Source organism: Ictidomys tridecemlineatus, chromosome 12 (assembly GCF_052094955.1).
Source record: "Ictidomys tridecemlineatus isolate mIctTri1 chromosome 12, mIctTri1.hap1, whole genome shotgun sequence".
In the NCBI taxonomy this organism is placed as follows: Eukaryota; Metazoa; Chordata; class Mammalia; order Rodentia; family Sciuridae; genus Ictidomys; species Ictidomys tridecemlineatus.
Genome location: NC_135488.1, coordinates 76823373 through 76844965, shown reverse-complemented (window position 1 = coordinate 76844965; position 21593 = coordinate 76823373). Strand labels below are relative to the sequence as shown.

Below are 21593 nucleotides of genomic sequence, written 5' to 3'. Positions count from 1 at the left end.
AAGAATAAAATCTGCAAAGCCCTGAGAAAAAATAATTGTCAACCTAGAAGTTCATACCCAAAACTACCCAGAGCAAGTTCTTCATATGTGAGATCCTCAATTCAATCCCCAGCACAAAATAAAAAACAAAAACATAAATAGTTGAGATGAAGACAATTTCAGAAAATAAACATTGGGAAGCCTAATTATCAGCACTCTAAACAAATAAAAGATGTCTCCATCAAAATACCAACAATATCTTCCAGAACCAGAAAAAAATAGTCCTAAAATTCATATGGCAGAATAAAAGACCCAGAATGACCAAAGCAACCCTGAGCAATAAGAACTAAACTGAAGGTTTCAAAATACCTGACCTCAAATTATACTACAGAGGCATAGTAACAGAGGTAAGACACTGGTATCAAAATAAGACATGAAGACCAAGGAATAAAACTGAAGACACAGATACAAACACAAATAGATAGTCATGTGATGCCCAAAAAAGGAGCCAAAAACATACATTGGAGAAAAGATAGTGCCCCAGTCCGGCAAAATAACCAGGTGGGTGTGGGGGTATGACGAGCAACTTGTGTACATTGATATAGCAGGAGTGGGAGCCGTTTATTGTAGGACCGGAGGGGTATATATACATTACACACAGCTTATCTTCATTAACATAAAGTAGATACAGCAGTCAACCAATAAGGAATCTCCACACTTAATGGCTCGCTGGCGTTACTTCACAAACCACTCCCTCTAGCAAAATGCCAGGCGCCATCTTGACTTGTTTACAGACCCTAACAAGATAGCTTTTTAAACAAATGATGCTGGAAAAACTGGATATCCATATGTAAAAGTATGAATCTAGATCCCTAGCTCTCACCCTGCACAAAAATCAACTCAAAGGGTATCAAAGACCAAGGAATTAGATCAGAAACACTGTGAATGCTAGAAGAAAACACAAGATCAACACTCCAACATAATGGTAAAGGGAATGCCTTCCTTAATAAGACTCCTAAAGCTCAAGAAATACAACCAAGCTGGTCACAGTAGTGCACATCTGTAATCCTAGCATCTCAAGAGGAGGAGGCAGTAGGATCACAAATTCAAAACCAGCCTCAGCAAAAGCCAGGCGCTAAGCAACTCAGTGAGACCCTGTCTCTAAATAAAATACAAACTAGGACTGGGGATGTGGCTTGGTGGTCGAGTGCCCCTGAGTTCAATTCCTAGTACTCCTTCCCCCAGAAGAAAGAATTAATAAGTGGAATTCCATCAAATTAAAAAGCTTCTGCACAGCAAAGGAAACACGAGTATGAGGAGACAGGCTACATAATGGGAGAAAACCTTTGCCAGCTACACTTCCATCAGGGGATTGAGATCCATTTACAAAGAACTCAAAAAAAAGAACAAACAAATAACCCAACCAAAAATGGGCAAATGATCTATACACACATTTCTCTAAGAGTAAATAGAATTGGTCTTAATAAAAATACAAGAAAATTAGGGCTAGGGATGTGGCTCAAGTGGTAGCACACTCGCCTGGCATGCGTGCAGCCCAAGTTCGATCCTCAGTACCACATATAAACAAAGATGTTGTGTCTGCCGAAAACTAAAAAAATAAATAAATATTAAAATTCTCTCTCTCTCTCTCTTTTGAAAAAAAAATACAAGAAAATGTTCAACATTCTTAGCAATCAGGGAAATGCAAATCAAAACTACACTGAGATTTCATCTCATTCCAATTAGAATGGCAATCATCACGATTACAAATAACAATTGCTAGTAAGGTTGTGGAATATAATGCTGGTGAGACTGAAAACTAGTATAACCACGTGAACTAAAGTCAGTACTATACTGATACAAGCATACAAGTGTTTCTAGCAGCACAATTCATACTAGAAACGTTGTGGAACCAGCTTAGGTGCCCATCAACAGACAAATGGATAAATAAAAATGTGGAATATAAATGTAGTTTTGTTTAGTCATAAAGAATGAAATTATGGCATTTGCTGATAAATGGATGGAATCGGAGAACATCATGCTAAATGAAATTAACCCGACACAGAAGTCAAAGGTTGAATGGCTTCTCTCCCATGTGGAAGTGGAGGGTGGAGAGTATACAAAGGGTGGTGAGACCTCTTGAAAACAGAAGACAGACAGATAATGAAAGAGGACTAAGGGAGAGGAAAGAGGGAGGGAAAAGTACTGGGGAATGAAACCTACCACATATGCTATGTCCACGTATGATTATGCACTAACCACAATAATAACAGAAGGAAGATAAATAAGAATTGAGCAAACAGACCAATGAAGGAGAAGAGGGAAAGGGTAGGTACTAGGGAATGTAAATGATCAAATGATGTTTCATGTGTATACAAATATGGCATAATAAATCCACTATTATATATAATAAAATTGCAACACTACAAAGTAAAATTTAAAAAACAAAGATGTATTTCAGTAAGAAAATGATAGCAAAAGAAAGTCTTGGATACAAGAGAAAACCATGAGGGAGGGGGAAAGGGAAATATGTAGCTTGACATAAAGAAACACTGGTTTAACTGATTTAAAAATACTTTCAGTATCTAATCTATAGGGTGAAAAAAAAAAGAACAAAAATGCAAAATAAGAGCTTAGGGCTCAGTGTACAGCTCAGCAACATAGTGTATGACTAGCATGTATGAAGCCCTGGGTTTGCTTTCTGACACCACATCAAACAAACACAAAAATAAAATAAATGCTTTAAATTTATGAGAGAGAATAAATAGAGTTAAAGCTTGTAAGGTCATAGTACTATTCCACAAAGGTATAATGATGTTGACTAACTTTGGCCTTTGCTATTTTAAGTATGAAAATATGAAAGGTATAATTTTGAGAGTCATCTCTGTGAAAAACAAAAGTAAAAAAAAATTTTAATAATAAGAAAAAAATTTAGAATTACTGGTAAATGATCTAATTCTTGAGAAAGATTTAATAATTTTAAAGTTAATCTGCACCTACTAATATTGTTTCGAAGCATGTACCAGAAAGCTTGACAAATCCACCATCACAAAAGGGCATTTTAACTTTTTTTCAAGAGACAAAAATTAATAAGGCCAAGCCAAGTAATTAACAACAAACATCAAAGAATCAGAAACATAAGAAACCATATTTTTGACCAAAAATCAAAATAAAAACATTCAAAAACAAGAAAAAAAAAGTTTGGAAATGTAAAAGTATACTTCTCTACAGACTTGTAACTGAAATAAAGCGTAGTAGAAATTAGAAAAATGCATAAACATTTTAAGATATACCAAACTAAAATCTGCATAATGTAGTCAAAACAATTTCTAGAGGGATAATGATAAACGTAAGAATACTCTAATTTAAAATCTGAAATATACACCCAATTCAAGTTTTCTGAAAGACAATTAAAAACATACTCTTCAAAAGCATAATTCATGTAGACTAACAAAGTATTACATTATGCAAATTCTCATAAAACTGAGAACTGGTCTTAAAACTACATAAAATGCAGTAATTTTTAATTTTAAATGATTAAGAAGTGTTGTCTTATATTTTAAATATTTTAAGAATGTCCAGTAAATAATCCAGGACCTGGCATATAATAAGGACTTAAGCATTTAAGATTTATTCAATTAGAGTTACTAAATAGCACAGCAATGTAAACATGTAAGTTGTTATTAAAATCCCAGATTTAAATAAAGGAACACTTACCTGGTAATAAAATTTTATCTGTCTCACCAAAATGGTTAGATTATGAATTCTAAGTGAAGCATCATTGTTGACTTTTTTATTTACTCTCTGGCTCTCCGATTTTGGATTACTGAAAGAAATTTGAAAAATGCTTTACAATTACATTGAATGTAAATCAAAACTACATTGAGATTTCATCTTACTCCAGTTAGAATGGCAATCATCAAGAATACAAATAACAATAATAAATTCTAACAAGAACCTGGGAGAAAAGTCCATTCATACATTGTTGGTGGGATTGCAAGTTAATACAATTGCTTTGGTAGGCAGTATGGAGATTCCTCAAAAAAACTAGGTATGGAACCACTCTTAATATTTATCCAAAAGAACTAAAACAATTGCTTTGGTAGGCAGTATGGAGATTCCTCAAAAAAACTAGGTATGGAACCACTCTTAATATTTATCCAAAAGAACTAAAAATAGCATACTATAGTGATATAGGCACATCAATATTTCTAGCAGTTCAATAGCCAAGTTATGGACCAGCCCAGATGTCCATCAACAGATGAATGGATAAAGAAATGTGGTGCATGTATATATATATACATCTCTCTCTCACACACACACACACACACACACACACACACACACACACACTGAAGTTTTACTCAGCCAAAAAGAAAAATGAAATTATAGCATTTCCTGGCAAATTGATGGAAATGAAGAATATCATGGTAAAATGATATATGCCAGATCAGAAAGTCAAGGGTCAAACATCTTCTCTCATATTTGGATGCTACAGGAAAATAAGGGGGAAAAAGCTAGAACCCCATGAAAGAAAGGGAGATCAGTGGAGTGGAAAAGCAGGTCTGAAGGGGATGGGGGAAGAACAGGTTAAGGGAGAAAATGCAGAATGAAGTTGACCAAACTATGCTGTGTGTATATGTGAATGTACCATGGTAAATTCCACTTTCACGTATACTTACAAAGCAGAATTTATAAAAACCATTAATAGATGGAAGGAAGGCCAGTGGAATAGAGGAAGGGGAATGAGGTGGTATGTGACGGGGAGAAGGGTTGGGGAGGAAGAGGTACTGAGGAATGAAATGTATAGTAAATTATAGTCCATACATGTATGATTATGTCAAAATGAACCTCACTATCATGTATAGGTATAATGTACTAATAATTAAATGTACTAATAATACATTGAAACATGATTAATCCTGTATTTTGTTTATAAAATTGTGTAAACATTTTCATTATTGGATACAAAAAGACAGATGTTTTGTCATGTATTTTGTGCTTCTAACTAACACAAATACATCTGATATTCCAAAATCAGTGGCAAAATAAATTTGAAACCTGGGTCAGACATTGTCCTTTATTCTCATGTTTTCTCTCCCCATTCCTGAGATGAATAACATCTTAGTCCTAACCCAAACCCTCACTTTTAAAAACTGATACTGGGGATTGAACCCAGGTGTGCTCTACCACTGAGCTACATCTCCAGACTTTTTTAATTTTCATTTTGAGATGGGTTCTTGTTAATTTGCCCTGGGTGCCCTCAAACTTGCCATCCTCCTGCCTCAGTGGGATTGTAATTGCTGGGATTACAGATGTGTGTGACTGAGCCTGGCTTATTCCTTTTGAATATATATTTTACTCAACCAAAACGAATCCACTTAAATCAAGAATTTAAACTACTGGCTAATAACCCAATAAATGTTACTTATCCTCCCTAGGTAATGGAGATTATATTTGAGCAAATGTTCTAAAGAATGAAGTGGATAATGCAAGTTAACACTTTCATATAGATAAACTTTGTAGATTCAATTAAAGCAATGGGCTGAATGATTATGAGGACAAACTGAAGCAGAAAGAGAAAGGCCCTAATTAAAAATGGGAAATAAAATTAAAATGGTGGCATCAGAATAGATGGTTAAGTTGAGGCCAGAAGACAAGCATGTACAAGCTAAGTTCTCATTAAGAGAAACAAGCCAAGCTATAGAAAGATGATGCCAGCTTAAATGACAGATAATAAATCAAGACACCCTGTTCAAGGGCTGAGTTCAGAACATCAGAAGCAACCTAAGCAGTCACTCAGTATTTTCCTATGATTACAGAATTTAATCCTCCACTTAAGGATGCAGAGAAGTCAAGAAATTGACACCTACCCAGTATGGAATACAAGCTGAATAGAAAACTCTCATTCCTTAAACCACGTCCTTTTCTCACAGCTCATTGCACTACTAATACCTTCAGGTCCTTCCCTGGATGAATTAGAATGAATGGTGCTTTATTTCAGCAATGTTCCAATTATGAGGCCTTGAGTCTCCTTTACAATCTTAGCTGATAACCTCAAACAACTTTTGTTTTGGTATGCTATAGTTATCACTATTTACTGTATAAGAAAGTAAAACTGCTCTTTTTCTTCATCAAGGCCCCCAATGGCAGACACAGAGATGCACAGAGGACCCTGATGGGCAAGATCATCATCCTCAAGGTTGACCCTTGTGACACATCTGAGAATGCCAAAGCCAAAATTGAAATAAGGGGGCATCCCACCTGATCAATGGTGTCTATTATTTTTGGGCAAACATCTGGAGGACAGAATGGCTATTCTCTCTCAGATTACAACATCCAGTAAGAGTCCACCCTGCTGCACTTAGTGCTTCACCTGCAAGATGGCATCACTGAGCCTTCCCTGTACGAGCTTGCCTAGAAGTATAATCGTGACATGAATATCTGTTAGAAGTGTTATGCCCACCTTCACCCTGTGTTGTCAAATGCCACAAAAACATGTGTGGTCACATCAACAACTTCCACCCCAAGAAGGTCAAATAAAGCCCTTTATATGACTCCTTTCCCCAAAGGGGTCCCTTCCTGCTCAAGCAAGACCCAATTCCTCACTCTCAATTCATATCAAGTGTGCTACTTGTTTTCTATTCACTTATTCATTGATAAATCATTCCTAAATTTCACTATTATACACAATGCAGCAATAGGTGGTGTTTTCTCATACATACGTCACATGTTCAAGGTTTTTTTCTGAAGCACAGAGAAGAACTATTGGGGCATAAGGTATATGCATTTTCATTTCTAATAAACGCTGCCAAAAAGATCTTCACAATGGCTGTCAGAATTTATACTCCCACTCTTAATTCCTTTTCTCACATACCTTTAGACATTTTACATTTTACAGGTATCAAGTAATTGTACTTTTATGTTGTAACTGGTAACTCCATGATTACAATATTAACCATAAGAATCTTTCATATGTATTGACCATTTTACTCTCTTCTACTATAAACTGTAAAATATTCATTTGCCTTAAATTTCATCTACTTTTCTACTGAAAATAAATGATCAGGATTTTGCACAATGTTTTTTAAATTCTTTATCTCTAATGAGTTATGAGATGACATTCTTTCAAGATCACTCAATTGACAGCCTGGAATAGATGCTCCCCACTAAAGTTTCTGTTTCAAAGATCACCTGAATAACAGAGTACTTATCTGCAGAACAAGGGAGAATACTAGTAAGGCAGGCTGAATATGAGTTGTGACTGATTAATGCTTACTGTAGGGGAAACAATGAGTAAAACCAGCCCAGCCCAAGGCAAATGAGAATTTAAATGGAAAACTGGGTCTCTGAAGTCAAAGCACCAACCAGAACTAGTTAGTCTTATAAAAACAAGGAGACTATAGCATAGCAGTCAAGTCATGTGTCATGGCAAACAAAGCCAAATAGCAGCATGGTCAGGAAGTCATGGTTAAGAACTCAGACAACCAAAGGGAAAAATCTTGGCTTATATAATCAACTCCAGTACATTTTTAGTCAGTGAGCTACACAAGTACTCACTGAATACCTACTATACCAATTATATTACTTAGTATGTATAAAAACTTCAGTAGTCAAGCTTTCATTGTGGAGAAAAGTTCATCTGTAACTGGGAAAACCAAGTAGAAACAACCCCAGTGTTAAATTCACCTATAGTTATATAAATTTAAGTTGCAACCATAACCATTCAATAAATACCTTGCTCTAAAGCATTCTTCCATCTTTTTATTTCTATTTTATTATATATTTGGAACCCCTTATATACCTCTCACCCATGACTGTTCCTATTCACACACTGATTAACATTTAGAGTAAGAAAATACTTGACAGAAACCTAGTTTCACTATAAATCAGAAAGTTGAAGTCCAAACCTGTAATTTTCTTCCCTAGTGCTTTTTCCCTTTATTCTTTTTTAGACTTTTCTCTTAAAGGATCTTTTAGGAAAACAAAGAAAAAAATGACAGAAAGGTTCAAGCAATATTATCTGTAAACTTTGAACATATTCCTAATTTTATTTTCACAGAAAGTAACTAAAGATGATTTGTTCTTTTCCCACCAGTTCATTACAGTGACATAAACAAAAATACTATACCTATTTATAGTTTAGCTCATTACTTCATGACAACATAATTTGGACCAGTCAATGAAATTAACAGTATCCTAACATATTTGTGGTTTCATTTTTTTTTTGGGGGGGGTACCAGGGAATGAACACAAGGGCACTCGACCACTGAGCTACATCCTCAGCCCTGTTTTTTGTATTTAATTTAGAGACAAGGTCTCATTGAGTTGCTTAGCTCCTCACTTTTGCTGAGATTGGCTTAGAACTCACAATCCTCCTGCCTCAAGCTCCCAAGCCAGTAGGATTCCAGGCCATCCTCACTATGACTGGCTTGTGACTTCACTTTCACTTTAACAAATTTTATGATGCAAATATTATCTTTGTGACACAACACAATGTTATCAAGTTTCTCTGTTTTCTTTAAACTGATTTATTTTTTCAAATAAATATTTTGCTTATTTTGTAGTGCTGGGGATCGAACCCAGGGCCTTGTGCATGCTAGGCAAACATTTTATCTCTGAGCTACATTCCCAGACCTCAAATAAGTTTTAAAATTTTTCTTTTAAATTTTATGTTTAACACTTTTCAAGTGATATCTCAAAATTTATTCAGTTTTTAGGAAGTCTGAAAGTCTCCTTTGCATAAAGCTCTTCTAAGAATTACCAAGGTTTCAGAATTTAAAATTTTGGTTTAATCAAATCTTTTTTGTAAAAACAACTAAGTTCACGTTAAGTTCTTCTAGCTTTTGAGAAAACCTGCTTTTAACAATTAATTCTGAGTATACATAAGAAAGAGTTTAATTTTTATATATTAATGGTATCAGATGAAATTATTTTAGAAATTGAAGGGAAAATGAAAAATACAACTTGAGCTAGAGAAAACATTTAAAAAACTTGAGGAGAAAAATACTTTCAAACCTAAAAACAGCCTTACATTGAACAGAAATCATAAAGAGATTGAAATAAAAGTTTTCTACATCCTTTATAAAACGGTGCTGCTTTGTATCTGCAAATCTTTGAAATGAATACATGAGATCTGAAAGGACTTCTATGATCTGGTAGACTCATTAAGAAACTCAGGAGAATAATGAAGTTCTTTGGTTGACTAGGCTAACATCCAGGCACTTGAAATCCCCAGTTTCAGTTTCTAATCTACCTTGCACTTGGTTGAAGGTTATTTTAGTATGAAACAGAACTGCAAAGTTCCTACTTCATAGTCTATTACCATAAACATTCTGCACTTTGAGGCCAGGATAACCACTAAACATTCTAGGCATGAATCTAGAAAGTAATAAACTTTCAATTACAAGGCTCAGATTTCCCATTTGATGCATGTCTAATATGAGAAAGGGTCACTCTGACATATGTTAGGATCATAGAAAACATGTCCTTTTGCCCGAAAGATATGATCTTTACATGTGAGAAAAACTGTCCTCAGGTTAAACTGCTAAACAGTAAGTTCCATTCTATGAAAAATAGTTGAATATTTAAGGATGAATTTACAGAAAATTATGCAAATCAACACACTTAGTAACTTCAGGAAAAATAATACCTAATTTGGCAGCAAACATTTTAAAGTTACAATAATGTAGGTACTGATTACTAACAAGTAAACTTGTAATTACAGTTTTATCAGGACAGGGTAAGGAGAAATACAGATAAGAGACATAAAAAAGATAAAATCTTATCTGCCATTATCAGGATATCTACAGACAACGTCTAAAAGCAATAAACCAATAAATACCAAAGTAGGCATATTATATAACTATAAATAATACATATAAAAAATAGGAAATTTTTTTGTGCAAAAATTATAAGTTTTTACTCTGGGGAATGGAACTAAGGGGACAGAAAGAATAGTGAATTGCTAGATTTTGTTATAAATCCTTTGGTATTAACTAACCCTTTTAATTATGCAAAACATGTTTTTAAGGAGATTTGAAAAGCATCGCCAAAAAATTTTTTGCTTCATGAAGCCTGTCCATTTTATTTACTTCTTTTTTTTTTTTTTTTGCATGTGGGATGATTATTTTCTTTTTATTTATTTATTTATTTATTTTTATTTCTTAATACATGACAAGAGTGGAATGCATTACAATCATAATTATAATTAAAAATAAAAATATTTATAATTCTAAGTAAAAATATTTATAATTGCTTATTATTTAGCAGAAGCGTATTTAATAAAACTGTATTATATGTTGAATTCAATGCTAAGGATTCAGAGTCATAAGAAATCCATGAGACTAAGCATAAACCAAACAATATAATTCTTCTGTAACATTCCCATTCTTGTATTTCAAGGTATTTTATTTCTTATATTTTAAGGGTACATCTAATTTAAAAACCTTAGTGTAGTAATTTAAACAAACTGAATATACTATGATTCCAAAGTTCTCTAAAAAAAAAAAGAAACTGTGGTCAATTAAGTATTCCAAATAGTACACTGTTACGCTTTTTATTTTGTTTAATATTCAAAATGCTGAAAAGATTAATTCAGAATATATAATCATAATTAACAAAGTTGTTAAGGCTCTTTAAATGCATACCTTTTTAAAAAGAATCTATATGGAAAGGCCATTTTCTAAAATAAAAGATGAGCTATTAAATGGTACCTATGTACCATGTGCAGTATGAACAAGTACTTTTCTAATCATACACAGCTATTTCCAAGGTAACACAATCGCAGATCAACCAACCTTTTTTATAAGATAGAAATGAAATATGTTTTAGTGAAAAATAGTCTAGCAACATAGCTCAAATCTTCCAGTCAGAAGTTAAATGCAATATGGCAGTAAAAGAGAGCCTCAAGCAATTTTGCATTTATAAATGACCTATTTATGACAAGTTGCATTAATTTCAATTAAATAATAAACAGGTAATAGTATCATTTTCTACTGTATACATCTATTTTTAAATTAGGAGAAAAGATGAAGGGAAAGTTAGCAATTTTGCAACATTAATACACTGATATTTAGTCCTTGCACAACTGAGGATTATGTCTTATTCATTGATTAATATATATGAGAAACAGAAATCTGATAGTTTTAATGGCTTTATGCTCTTCTATCCAGACTGCAAAGCTGTTGTGTGTCCTCTTGGACCATCTGTTCTGTGTTGATGCTTAACTGATGGTGGTAAAGCACCATCAGTGCTTTTGCTACATGTGTTCATGCTTTTGATCATGTCTCTATAATTTAAAACTAGTTGTATAGAATTTTTGGGTTTTTTTGAAATTTTTTGTTATATAAATACATAACTATGGAACTTTTGAAATAATTGAGTTTCATATCTAACTTAAAATACACATAAATCAGAATGTTTTATGAATATAGTTAACCTGGTAAATATTATCACTATTGAGGTCTATTGAAATATTAAGTATTAATTCTTAGTATTAATCAGTGAAATAAATGGCTTTTAAAAAAAAAAGGTATCCTTTTTTTTAAAGGTAGCCTATAAACTTAATTAATTCACATTAATTCATCTAAAAATATTATATTCTCACTATCACACTGTTTCACAAATTTAATCACTATGCATGGAAGCTAACAATACAACTTAGTACTAATATAATCTTCTACAAATCTGCAGAATATTTTCACATGTATTAATTATTTTGATCTTTTTTTAAAAAAATATTTTTTAGGCATTGCTGAAACTTTGTTATTCATTTATTTATATGTGGTGCTGAGGATTGAAACCAGTGCCTCACACATATGTAATATGGCAGTAAAAGACAGCCTCAAGCAATTTGGCATATAGCTAGGCAAGTGCTCTACCACTGAGTCACAACCCCAGCCCCTATTTTGGTCTTCACAATAATAAACATGTTTGGAACAGTATGTATTGTAACTACCACATACAGATTTATTGTCAAAATTTTAAACACACTGAATTACTCCTTTAAAGATTAAAGAAAAATCTGGCATCTTATCTAATAAGTCCAAAACTGAGCTAATAGCCTACCAAGTATTCACTAATTTAATAAAAGAAGTAAAGCTTTATTTAAAAATTGCAAATGCACAGAAAACTTATTAAAATCCAATACTACATACATGTAACTTTGGTTTTATCTAAACTGGAGAAGATGGCTGAAGGCCTACCCTTTATTTCCTACAGAATGGGTAAACATGAACCCTTCAAATATTAATCTATTCGTATTCTAACTTTTCGGTTTCAAAATCCTTTCCCACTGTTTAAAATTATTAAAGACCCCCAAATCTACAGAAATTTGCTTATTATATTTACTGTATTAAAAAATTTAACTTTATTAATTCATCTAAAAATATTTACTTACTATCACAAAGAGTATATTTATGAAATATATCTTTTCCAAAACAGAAAAAATATCAGTGGAAGTAACTTTTTTTTATCTTCCTAAATCTCTTTAATAGTTTAGCCAGGTGTGGTGGTGCATGCTTGTAATCCCAGGGACTCAGAAGGTTGAGGCAGGAGGATCAAAAGTTCAAGGCGAGCCTTAGTAACTCAGTAAGGCCCTAAGCAATGTTAGTGAAACCCTGTTTTAAAATCAAAAATAAAAAAGGGGCTGGGCTTGTGGCTCAGTGGAAAAGCATTTGTCTGACACTTGTGAGGCACTGGATTTGATCCTCAGAACCACATAAAAATAAATAAATAAAGATACTGTGTCCACCTACAACTAAAAAAAAAAGTACTTAACAAATAAATAAGTAAATAGAATGAAAAAGGGCTAGGGTTGAGGCTCAGTATTCTTCTCTGACACTACAAAAATTCAGTGAGAAGTACCTGGTTTCAAGGTAAACTGTGAAACCATATTGTTCAACTTTCCTTACTCTGACATTAAAAACCGATGGTCTATTTGGCATGTTGAACGGATGAATGTGGATTTCTTAACATCTTACACTAGTCATTTTGAAAATATTGGTTCTCTGAGTTTATAATAAAGATCTTCCAAATATTAGCATATTTTATTCAGAATTTTAAAAAATCACTATCACCTCTGACCTCATCAGAAAAGTCTTTAAATACTTAGAAACTGACAAGCTTATGTTTCCATAATTCAGATTTTATTATTGAGAATATAATCAGTTGTTTACAGGCTCACTTTAATTTTTTTGATAAAACATCTGCTCTATACTCAAGTTTGAATTTTGTCAGTGTTCTTTCAAATAAAAATAGTTCTTCACAAAACAAAGATTTGTTCACCTTGCAACTCAAAACTCACACATATTTCCTTGAGCTAATCATACTTCATTATGCAATGGAAGTGTTTTATGTACTCCTCCCATTTTGTTCCACAGAATGTTAAAAAAAATGTGTAGTCAAGGATCAAAACAATAAAGCAATCTTTACTATTTCATCAAAGACATTTTTAAATCAACTGGATTTTTAAATTTTTACTTTTTTAAACTACAAATGCACAGTATGCAGAATACAATAATGATCAATACCAATCTGGTGCAACTCCTTGATCATGCCAAGGAGCCAGCAGTTTTAGCCACCTTTACTTTTGTACCATCAGTGCTTTATCAACACAGGCAAAAAAGGCAAATAACATTAATATTTTTATGAAAAGTATTCTGACCTGATAGACAACCTTCAAAGTGTCTCTGGGGTTGCAGAAGTCTATGGATCTCACTTTGAGAACCACTGAATTAGGCAAATCAATTTCTGACCTTGGTAATGGAGACCTAAGGACTTAGTATTAGGTTAACTGGTGCCTTCATAAAGTGATGTGGTTAACCACATGACTAGTAACTAAAATGAAAAAAGACTGTTTATGGGACAAGTGAGTAGCACTGATCTGTGACAGAATTTTTTTATTTGTTCTTTTTAGTTATACATGACAGTAGAATATATTTTTGACATATCAAACATACATGGAGTATAACTTCCCATTCTTATGTTATACATGATATGGAGTTAACACTGGTCATATATTAATATAGGAACATAAGAAAGTTATGTTCAATTCATTCTACTGTCTTTCCCATTCTCATCCCCCTTCCCTATCTCTGTTCTCCCCATCCAATCCAATGAGCCTCCACTTTCCTACCCAACCCCACCTAGTGTGAGTCAGCATCTGCATATCAGAGAAAACATCTGGCCTTTGGTTTTTTGGGATTGGCTTATTTCACTTACCATGACAGCCTCCAGTTCCATCCATTTACCATCAAATGCCATAATTTCATTTTTCTTTATGGCTGAGTAATAATCCATTGTGCATATGTACCACATTTTCTTTATCCATTCACCTATTAAAGGGCACCTAGGTTGGCTACTGTGAACTGAGCTGCTATGAATTTTGATGTAGCTGTGCTGTGACAGAGTCTTTACCTGTTATCCTTATTAAACCTTAAGATAGGGTTACAGAGTTGTTTTTTTTTTCCCTCCCCTTTAAAAAAAAAAGCAGTATTCTAGGGCAGTATCTGTTCAAATATAGTCAGCCCTAGAGACTCAAGAAATGTTGAAGTGGGCTGATGCAAAGTTAGGCATTTCCTCTATCAGTAACACACTTCTTAATTACTATTGCTTTCACTTCTATACTACTAACTCAATAGGATACAAATACTTAACCTAAACTCCCTCGCTTGGTAATTTCAACAGTTCACCTCTAAAATGAAGAAAATCTTTAAAAACTTTTTCCAAAGTATAATCTCTTCTAATCAACAAACTAAAATATATATAAAGACACAGAAACTGTCAACCAGTTTTTAAATTAGGTAAGAAATTGTTTTTCATCATCAATTTCCCTAATATTGAAAAAGTTCCCAGGCTGGGGCTGTAGCTCAGTGGCAGAGCGCTTGCCTAGTTTGAGGCACTGAGTTCAATCCTCAGCATTACATAAAAATAAAACAAATAAAATAAAGACATTCTGTCCATCTACAATTTTTTTAAAGTTCCCACAAAGGACAACTCTAAGAAAATGGATTCCCATTAAGAGTATAACACGATTACAACAATATTGGTTTGTATTTTTCAGTGTACCAGAAAGTGCTCCAAAAGCATCATTGCTAACCACATTATAAAACCATGAATTAAAGGCAAGTTAACAGGTATCTATTATAAATGTACTGCTAAAGATAATAAAAAATAATATAATAAAAAGTAAACTAGAAGAGAAAAAGAGAGCCATATCTAACAAGTGTAACACTGAAAACAAATGTGATCTACAAAAAATCAGTAGCAGTGTGCTTGGCTAACATGCACAAGCCCTGGGTTCTATACCCAGCACTACCAAAAAAAAAAAAAAAAATCATCAAGTTAATCAAGTTAGAGAAAAAGTACACATATAAAAAGGTATGGAATTATTAATAGAAATTTGCAACATGACCTACAGTGGCCCAAGAAAAAAGTAAGCTGTTTGGGGATTTAAGTGTACGTGTGTGTATTTATCTGTCTGCCTGTCTATCTCTCTCTGTCCATCCATTCATCCATCTATGTATCTGTTGGTACTGGGGATAGATCCCAGAGTGTTCTACCACTAAGATACATCTTCAGCCCTTGTTTTTTGAGACAGGGTCTCACTAAATTGCCCAACCTGGCCTTGAACTACAGGTATGTGCCACCACATCCACCTCAGGGACTTCCAATTTATTAAATGGGTCACTAATATTTAAAAGATGAAACAATAAATGACCTAAGATTTAAGAATATTTTGAAAATAGCCATGAATAGCAAAACTGAGGATAATGGAATATTCAAAAGAAAAATATAAACAATAAATACTGGACATTAAAAAAAAGTTTTTGGATCAAAGGTCCAAAGCCAGCCTTAGCAATGAATGGCAAGGCACTAAGCAACTTGGTGAGACTCTGTCTCTAAATAAAATACAAAACAGTGCTGGAGATGTGGTTCAGTGGTTGAGTGTCCCTGAGTTCAATCCTCAGTAGCAAAAAAAAAAAAAAAGTTTTTTTAACATTAACTACTTGAAATAAATTTCTACATTGCACAATTAAGAAAAAAAAAACACTCTGTAAAATCATGCAAATAAGAAAGGAATTTCTTCCAGAATACAATTCAATACAAGTAATGTTTATAGAATAACATGGAAAGGAGTAATTATTTGAATACTCTCAAATAACAAAAGTTTCTTAAAGACACAATGAATAACAAAAGTTTATTGAAGACAGCATTAGCTCAGATGAAACTCTGAATATTCACAATTAATAGAAATAACATTAATAAGATCACTAATTCTGAGTAATTAAAATGCAAATTACTTTCCAGAGAATTAAGTCTCCCAGATAAGTTATAGCCTATAAATGTAGTTGTCCAAGCATTCCAATGGCCCAAAAGAATCATAGTAATACATCCCTAAACTACTACTAAATAAATTTGAAAATGAAATATGCACTTTCTAAAACAAAATTTAAACAAGAGCACAAATATACTGCTATTGAAATGTTCTCACACAAAATTAGATGTCACTGTCAAAACATATTGCTGTTTCATACATTTAAATGGTTTTAGTTGTAAATAAAGAAAAAATATATATATATTATGTAAAATTAAGTATCCAAATCTCATTTTTCCTATAAATACATATTTTAAAATATAATCTGTCTGCTCAGTTTCTTTTTTTTGGGGGGGGGACCAAGGATTGAATTCAGGGGCATCCGACCACTAAGCCACATCCCTAGTTCTATTTTGTATTTTATTTACAGACAGGGTCTCACTGAGTTGCTTAGTGCCTCACCTTTGCTGAGGCTGGCTTTGAACTCATGATCCTCCTGCCTCAGTGTCCCAAGCCGCTGGGATTACAGGCATGTGCCAGAGTGCACTGGCTCAGTTTTAACCTTAGCATCATGTTTCATTCTTCCCTGTCTTTCATACACTGCATCTAAAATACTATCAATTCTTTTGAAACAGTTCTTGAATTTGCTCCTTCTCCAATAACCGCTCAACCTGATCTAGGACCTGACCACCATAAACTCAGATGTCATCTATCATTGCCCACTCATCCCTTTTAACTTGCTCCTTTCTATTCCCCGCTATGATGATTAATCTGCATTGTCTAATTGACAGGACTGAGATGTCAAGGAAATGTCTAGGATTAGGAGACTTATGGGGGTATATATGACCATGTTTTCAGAGATAATCAACATGTGCAACAGCAAAGTGAGGGGAGACACCTGCTCCGAATGTGAGCAGTACTGTCCAAAAGGCTAGGATCTGGGATGGAACAAAAAGCAGAAAAAAGGAAAAAACTGCTGAGGATGCACACTCAACTCTTCTTTAGAGAGTATGTCTATTGCTGATGGCATCATCCAAAGACATCAGACTCCAGCTTCTATACTCCTCCAATGTGGACTCCTAACAGCAATTTTCCACAGAGTTTCCAGGCCTTCAATTTCAGACTAGGGATACATCATTGGTCCTTCCTGTTTTTAGGCTTCCAGCTTCTTGAACTGAGCAGCTACTAGTTCCTCTAGGTCTCCAGCTAGCAGATGGCCTTTTGGGACTATCCATTTTCAGATGACGTAAAAGAATCTAATAAATCTTCTTTTATAATTATGTGTGTATATGTGTGTTTTCTTCTGTTGGTTCTTTTCCTTCAGGGAACCCTAATACACTCCCCCTTGCTTCAAACACCCCTACATTCAAGTTGCACTGATTCACTGATGTACTCTCAGTCTCACAATAGTGTACATAGTAGAGGCTCAATAAAAATTAGATGAGCAAATTAATTCCATATCAATCTAATGTTTTAATCACGTAATAAGGAATTTTAAGTGGTTCTCCATTGCCTACCATATACTTTCTAAATTATACCAGTTAATCTCCAAATTTCTCATAATCTGGTGTACTTTGCCTATGTGAATTTATACTCTGCTATTCCCCAACTTGAATCCTCTAATAAGCTAATCTCCTCACCATCTCTAAAATTATACATACACTAAGCTTTTTCCTATAGCTGCTTCCCTAGCCTAAAATATCTTCCTCTCCTTATCTTCATGTACCAAAGTACAATCGTTCTTTAAGATTTAAATTAAATCGAAATTCCTCCATATACAGGTTTCCATGACTATCCATGGTTTCCAAAGGTCAAAATAACTTTTGTAAACCTCACAGTTCCCTATTCTACTCCCATTAACTAATTAACACTCCCCCCACCCCAGCCCTCTCTCAAAAGAAACCTTTAAATCTATACAAACTAAAGAAAAAGAGGAGGGGAAATCCCAAACTAAGAGATTTGTCTTCAAATTCACACTTTGGATTCATTCATCTTTGGATTCATTTGTCTTAGGATATATATTCAATATTTAACACTAACATAAGTTTAAAAAAAAGGAGATTTTGAATTATTACATGTATATTCTATTTACAACAGCATAAATATAATCTAATTCATTTGTAAAGATTTTAAACAAAGAGCTGGAAAAATTAAGTTAACTCTCAATATGGGAAAACCCAACACCCCATTTTCCCTGAACATTTTCAGTTAACTGGAATTTTACTATAGTTCACCCTTTTTAAGCAGTGTTGGTAAAGATGTATTAGGGTATTGTCTCCATTAGGTTTTCTCTATAACTTCTTATCCTTCACTAGTTTATAATTACCAAGGTTTTAATCAAGGACTAACACTCAATACTTAAAACTAAAGCATCTTTCTTGCTCCTTCACCACCCAGAGAAAGAAAATAGTTATGCAGTCAATGATAATGTCAAGTTCAATTTCTTGTCCTAGTCTTCACTAGAAACTAGGTCACATTAAGAATATGTTATTTAGGGCTGGGGATATAGCTCAGTTGGTAGAGTGCTTGCCTTGCATGCACAAGGCCCTAGTAGGGTTCAATCCCCAGCACCAAAAAAAAAAAAAAGAATATATCATTTAATTTTTTTTCATTTTAATACAAAGATTATATTTATATAAAGTTATAAACAGAGGGGCATGGTGGCACAAACCTGTAATCCCAGAGGTTCAAGAGACTGAGGCAGGAGGACTGCAAGTTCAAAGCCAACCTCAACAACTTACTGAGGCCCTAAACAACTAAGTGAAACTCTGTCTCAAAATAAAATATAAAAAAGGGCTGGGGAGGGGCTGGAGTTGTGGCTCAGTGGTGGAGTGCTTGCCTAGCATGTGTGAGGCACTGGATTCAATCCTCAGCATCACATAAAAATAAATAAAATAAAGATATTATGATCATCTACAACTAAAAAAATATTTTTAAAGGAAGGGGGGCTGAGGATGTGGCTCAGTGATTAAGCACCCCTAAATTCAATCCCTGGTACCAAAATGATAATAATAATTAAATAATAATAAATAAAGTTATAAACAGTTATCAGTTTTTTGCCTTCCCACTATTATTCTTTAGTTAAAACATTGTTAAAATTAACTATTTACTGCCTTGTCTTCTATTTTAATTTCTGAATTAACCCTCATTTCTACTACTAGCAGCAATTAAAAAATCAAAGCTTCAAGAATAAGGAAGGAAGTTCCTTCTCAACTTTAATTATTTTCCTCTAAGTTCATTTTATCCACCTTTACACATTGGTCATCTTGGCTCTAAATCACTATTCAGAACTGCAAAATCCAAAATCTCAAATTCTATTAAGTACCCTCTGAATTCATCTTCATATTCTTTCCACCCTCTCTCACTTCTTTTCTTCTAAAACATACTCTTCCTGCACAATTCTTGCAACCTCTGGTCTATCATCCTCTTCCTGAAGACATCTGCTTTTTCCCCTCACTTTAATGTTTATATGCTAGTCACCTGAGACCTCAATTATTCACTTAAGAATCTCTACTATGTTTTTTTTCTCTCATCCCATACTTTCTTATCAATCTCCCATTCTGAATAAATTCTACAGACTTTTCCTTTTTGTCAGTTTCTGAATAGCTAAGCATTACTGGTTTACCCAACCATGATGACTGGCTCCTCTACAAATGTGTGGTTTCCAAATTTCAAATAAGCCATCAACCCTGCATGACTATACTTGTATTCATCTTTAACTAACTCCCTTTGTGATTCCCTCCTATAATAGTCTTGCAAAATTCTTCCACTTTCCTCAAAACTTCCTGATCCACCATTTTATTCATATCTTTATGCCCCTTTCTTGCTACTGTCTTTGCCTAAAATGTCTTTCCTTCCACTCCCCCCAGTATTTAGAACTCCTGCTCAGCCCAATTACTCTTAGTTAACTTTTATATCCAGTTCAAATGCTACTTTCTCCAAGAAGTCTTTCCTCCATGTAAATCATCATTTTCCTCTTTGTACCAGCACTGTATTAATCACAATTTCATTATGTAGCATACTCTAATGCTTACATGCTCATCCCCCTTACTAGTGGACAAAGCATATTCTAGCACCTAGCAGACAGTTTTTTATATAGTAAGCGCTCAGAAACTATCCAATGAATGAAATGATCTTTGATGACTAACTCCTTCATCCCTGAGTATTGTATTCATATCCTATAAAAAAGATCTCTGCTGAGTCCTACTGTGGCCCTCCCGCACCACAAACTTCCACTAGGAAAGGAGTCCACGTATACAGAAGGATGTACCTATACATCATCAACTCTTCTTTTCAAATAACATTCCAGGTACCTAGAACTCTGGAATATCTTGCCCGATTACCTCTAACCCAATTTTTAACAGATTTGTTTTGAGGATGAACTGCACTGCAGATGTGTACACCCTTGGGCCAAGGGGAAGCTGTCTGGAACAAGGAGTGTAAAGCTTGGATTCTAGACATGCATGCAGAGTATTGACATGCCTATGCATGAGACATCTTTATGGTGACAGAAAGAGCCAAGGGTGATGGGAGGAGAGTAGCTCCAACACATTCTGCTGTGAGTTTATAAATTCTAAATTTTAAATTTGAACGCTTCCTTTTAAGCCATTATTAAGATACATTTATTAAGATAAAAGACCATAACATGCCTAAGAACTTATTAGTTTGGTTGATAATCTTTAAATATTTAGGCCTATTGTAACAAAACATTTTCCCTGGGTTCAACAAATATTAGAAGCAGGCCTTCTTTCACTCAAAGTTGATGAGTTTCATCAACCTAGTTTTTTGGGGTTTTGTTCTTGTTTCTTTTAGTGGGTTGGAGACCAGACCCAAGGCTTCATACAGAGTAGGCCAGTGGTCTACCTCTGAACTAAGTCCCCCATCATCACCTTTTTTGAGACATGTCTTGCTAAGTTGCCCAGGCTATGCTCAAACTTACAAACTCACGATTCACCTATCTCAGCCTCCTGAGTTGCTGGGACTACAGGTGTGTGCCCCAATGCCTGGCTCATCAACCTAGTTCTGTTATTTATTGACCTAGCAAAATAGTACTAAGAAAGCATAGGAATAAAATCAGGAATAAAGAGAATAATTTCAGGTTAAATCTCAATTTCAATAATGGGTTAAATACTACATTACATGACTGATCCAAGGCTTAAACTCTCAAGTCCATATTTTTTATTTTTATACCACACTGTCTCTAAAAACAGCAAGTTCACTAATGATCAAATTGAGGTACAAATATCTCAATATCAAGTAAAATCTCAAATATTATATCCAAATATCAAAACTTTAT

The 21593-nt window shown here is 33.9% G+C and overlaps 1 protein-coding gene across 4 annotated transcripts in view; it reads right to left on the bottom strand.

Moving 5' to 3' along the window:
- Ccdc88a (coiled-coil and HOOK domain protein 88A) overlaps nt 1-21593 on the bottom strand; it is a 134177-nt gene that overhangs the window by 103873 nt on the left and 8711 nt on the right. For all 4 annotated transcript variants that reach the window (XM_040271362.2, XM_078029160.1, XM_021724274.3 and 1 more), the window contains exon 3: nt 3697-3805. In XM_040271362.2, the coding sequence (XP_040127296.2) occupies nt 3697-3805 (109 nt within the window). The remainder of the gene's footprint in view (nt 1-3696; nt 3806-21593) is intronic.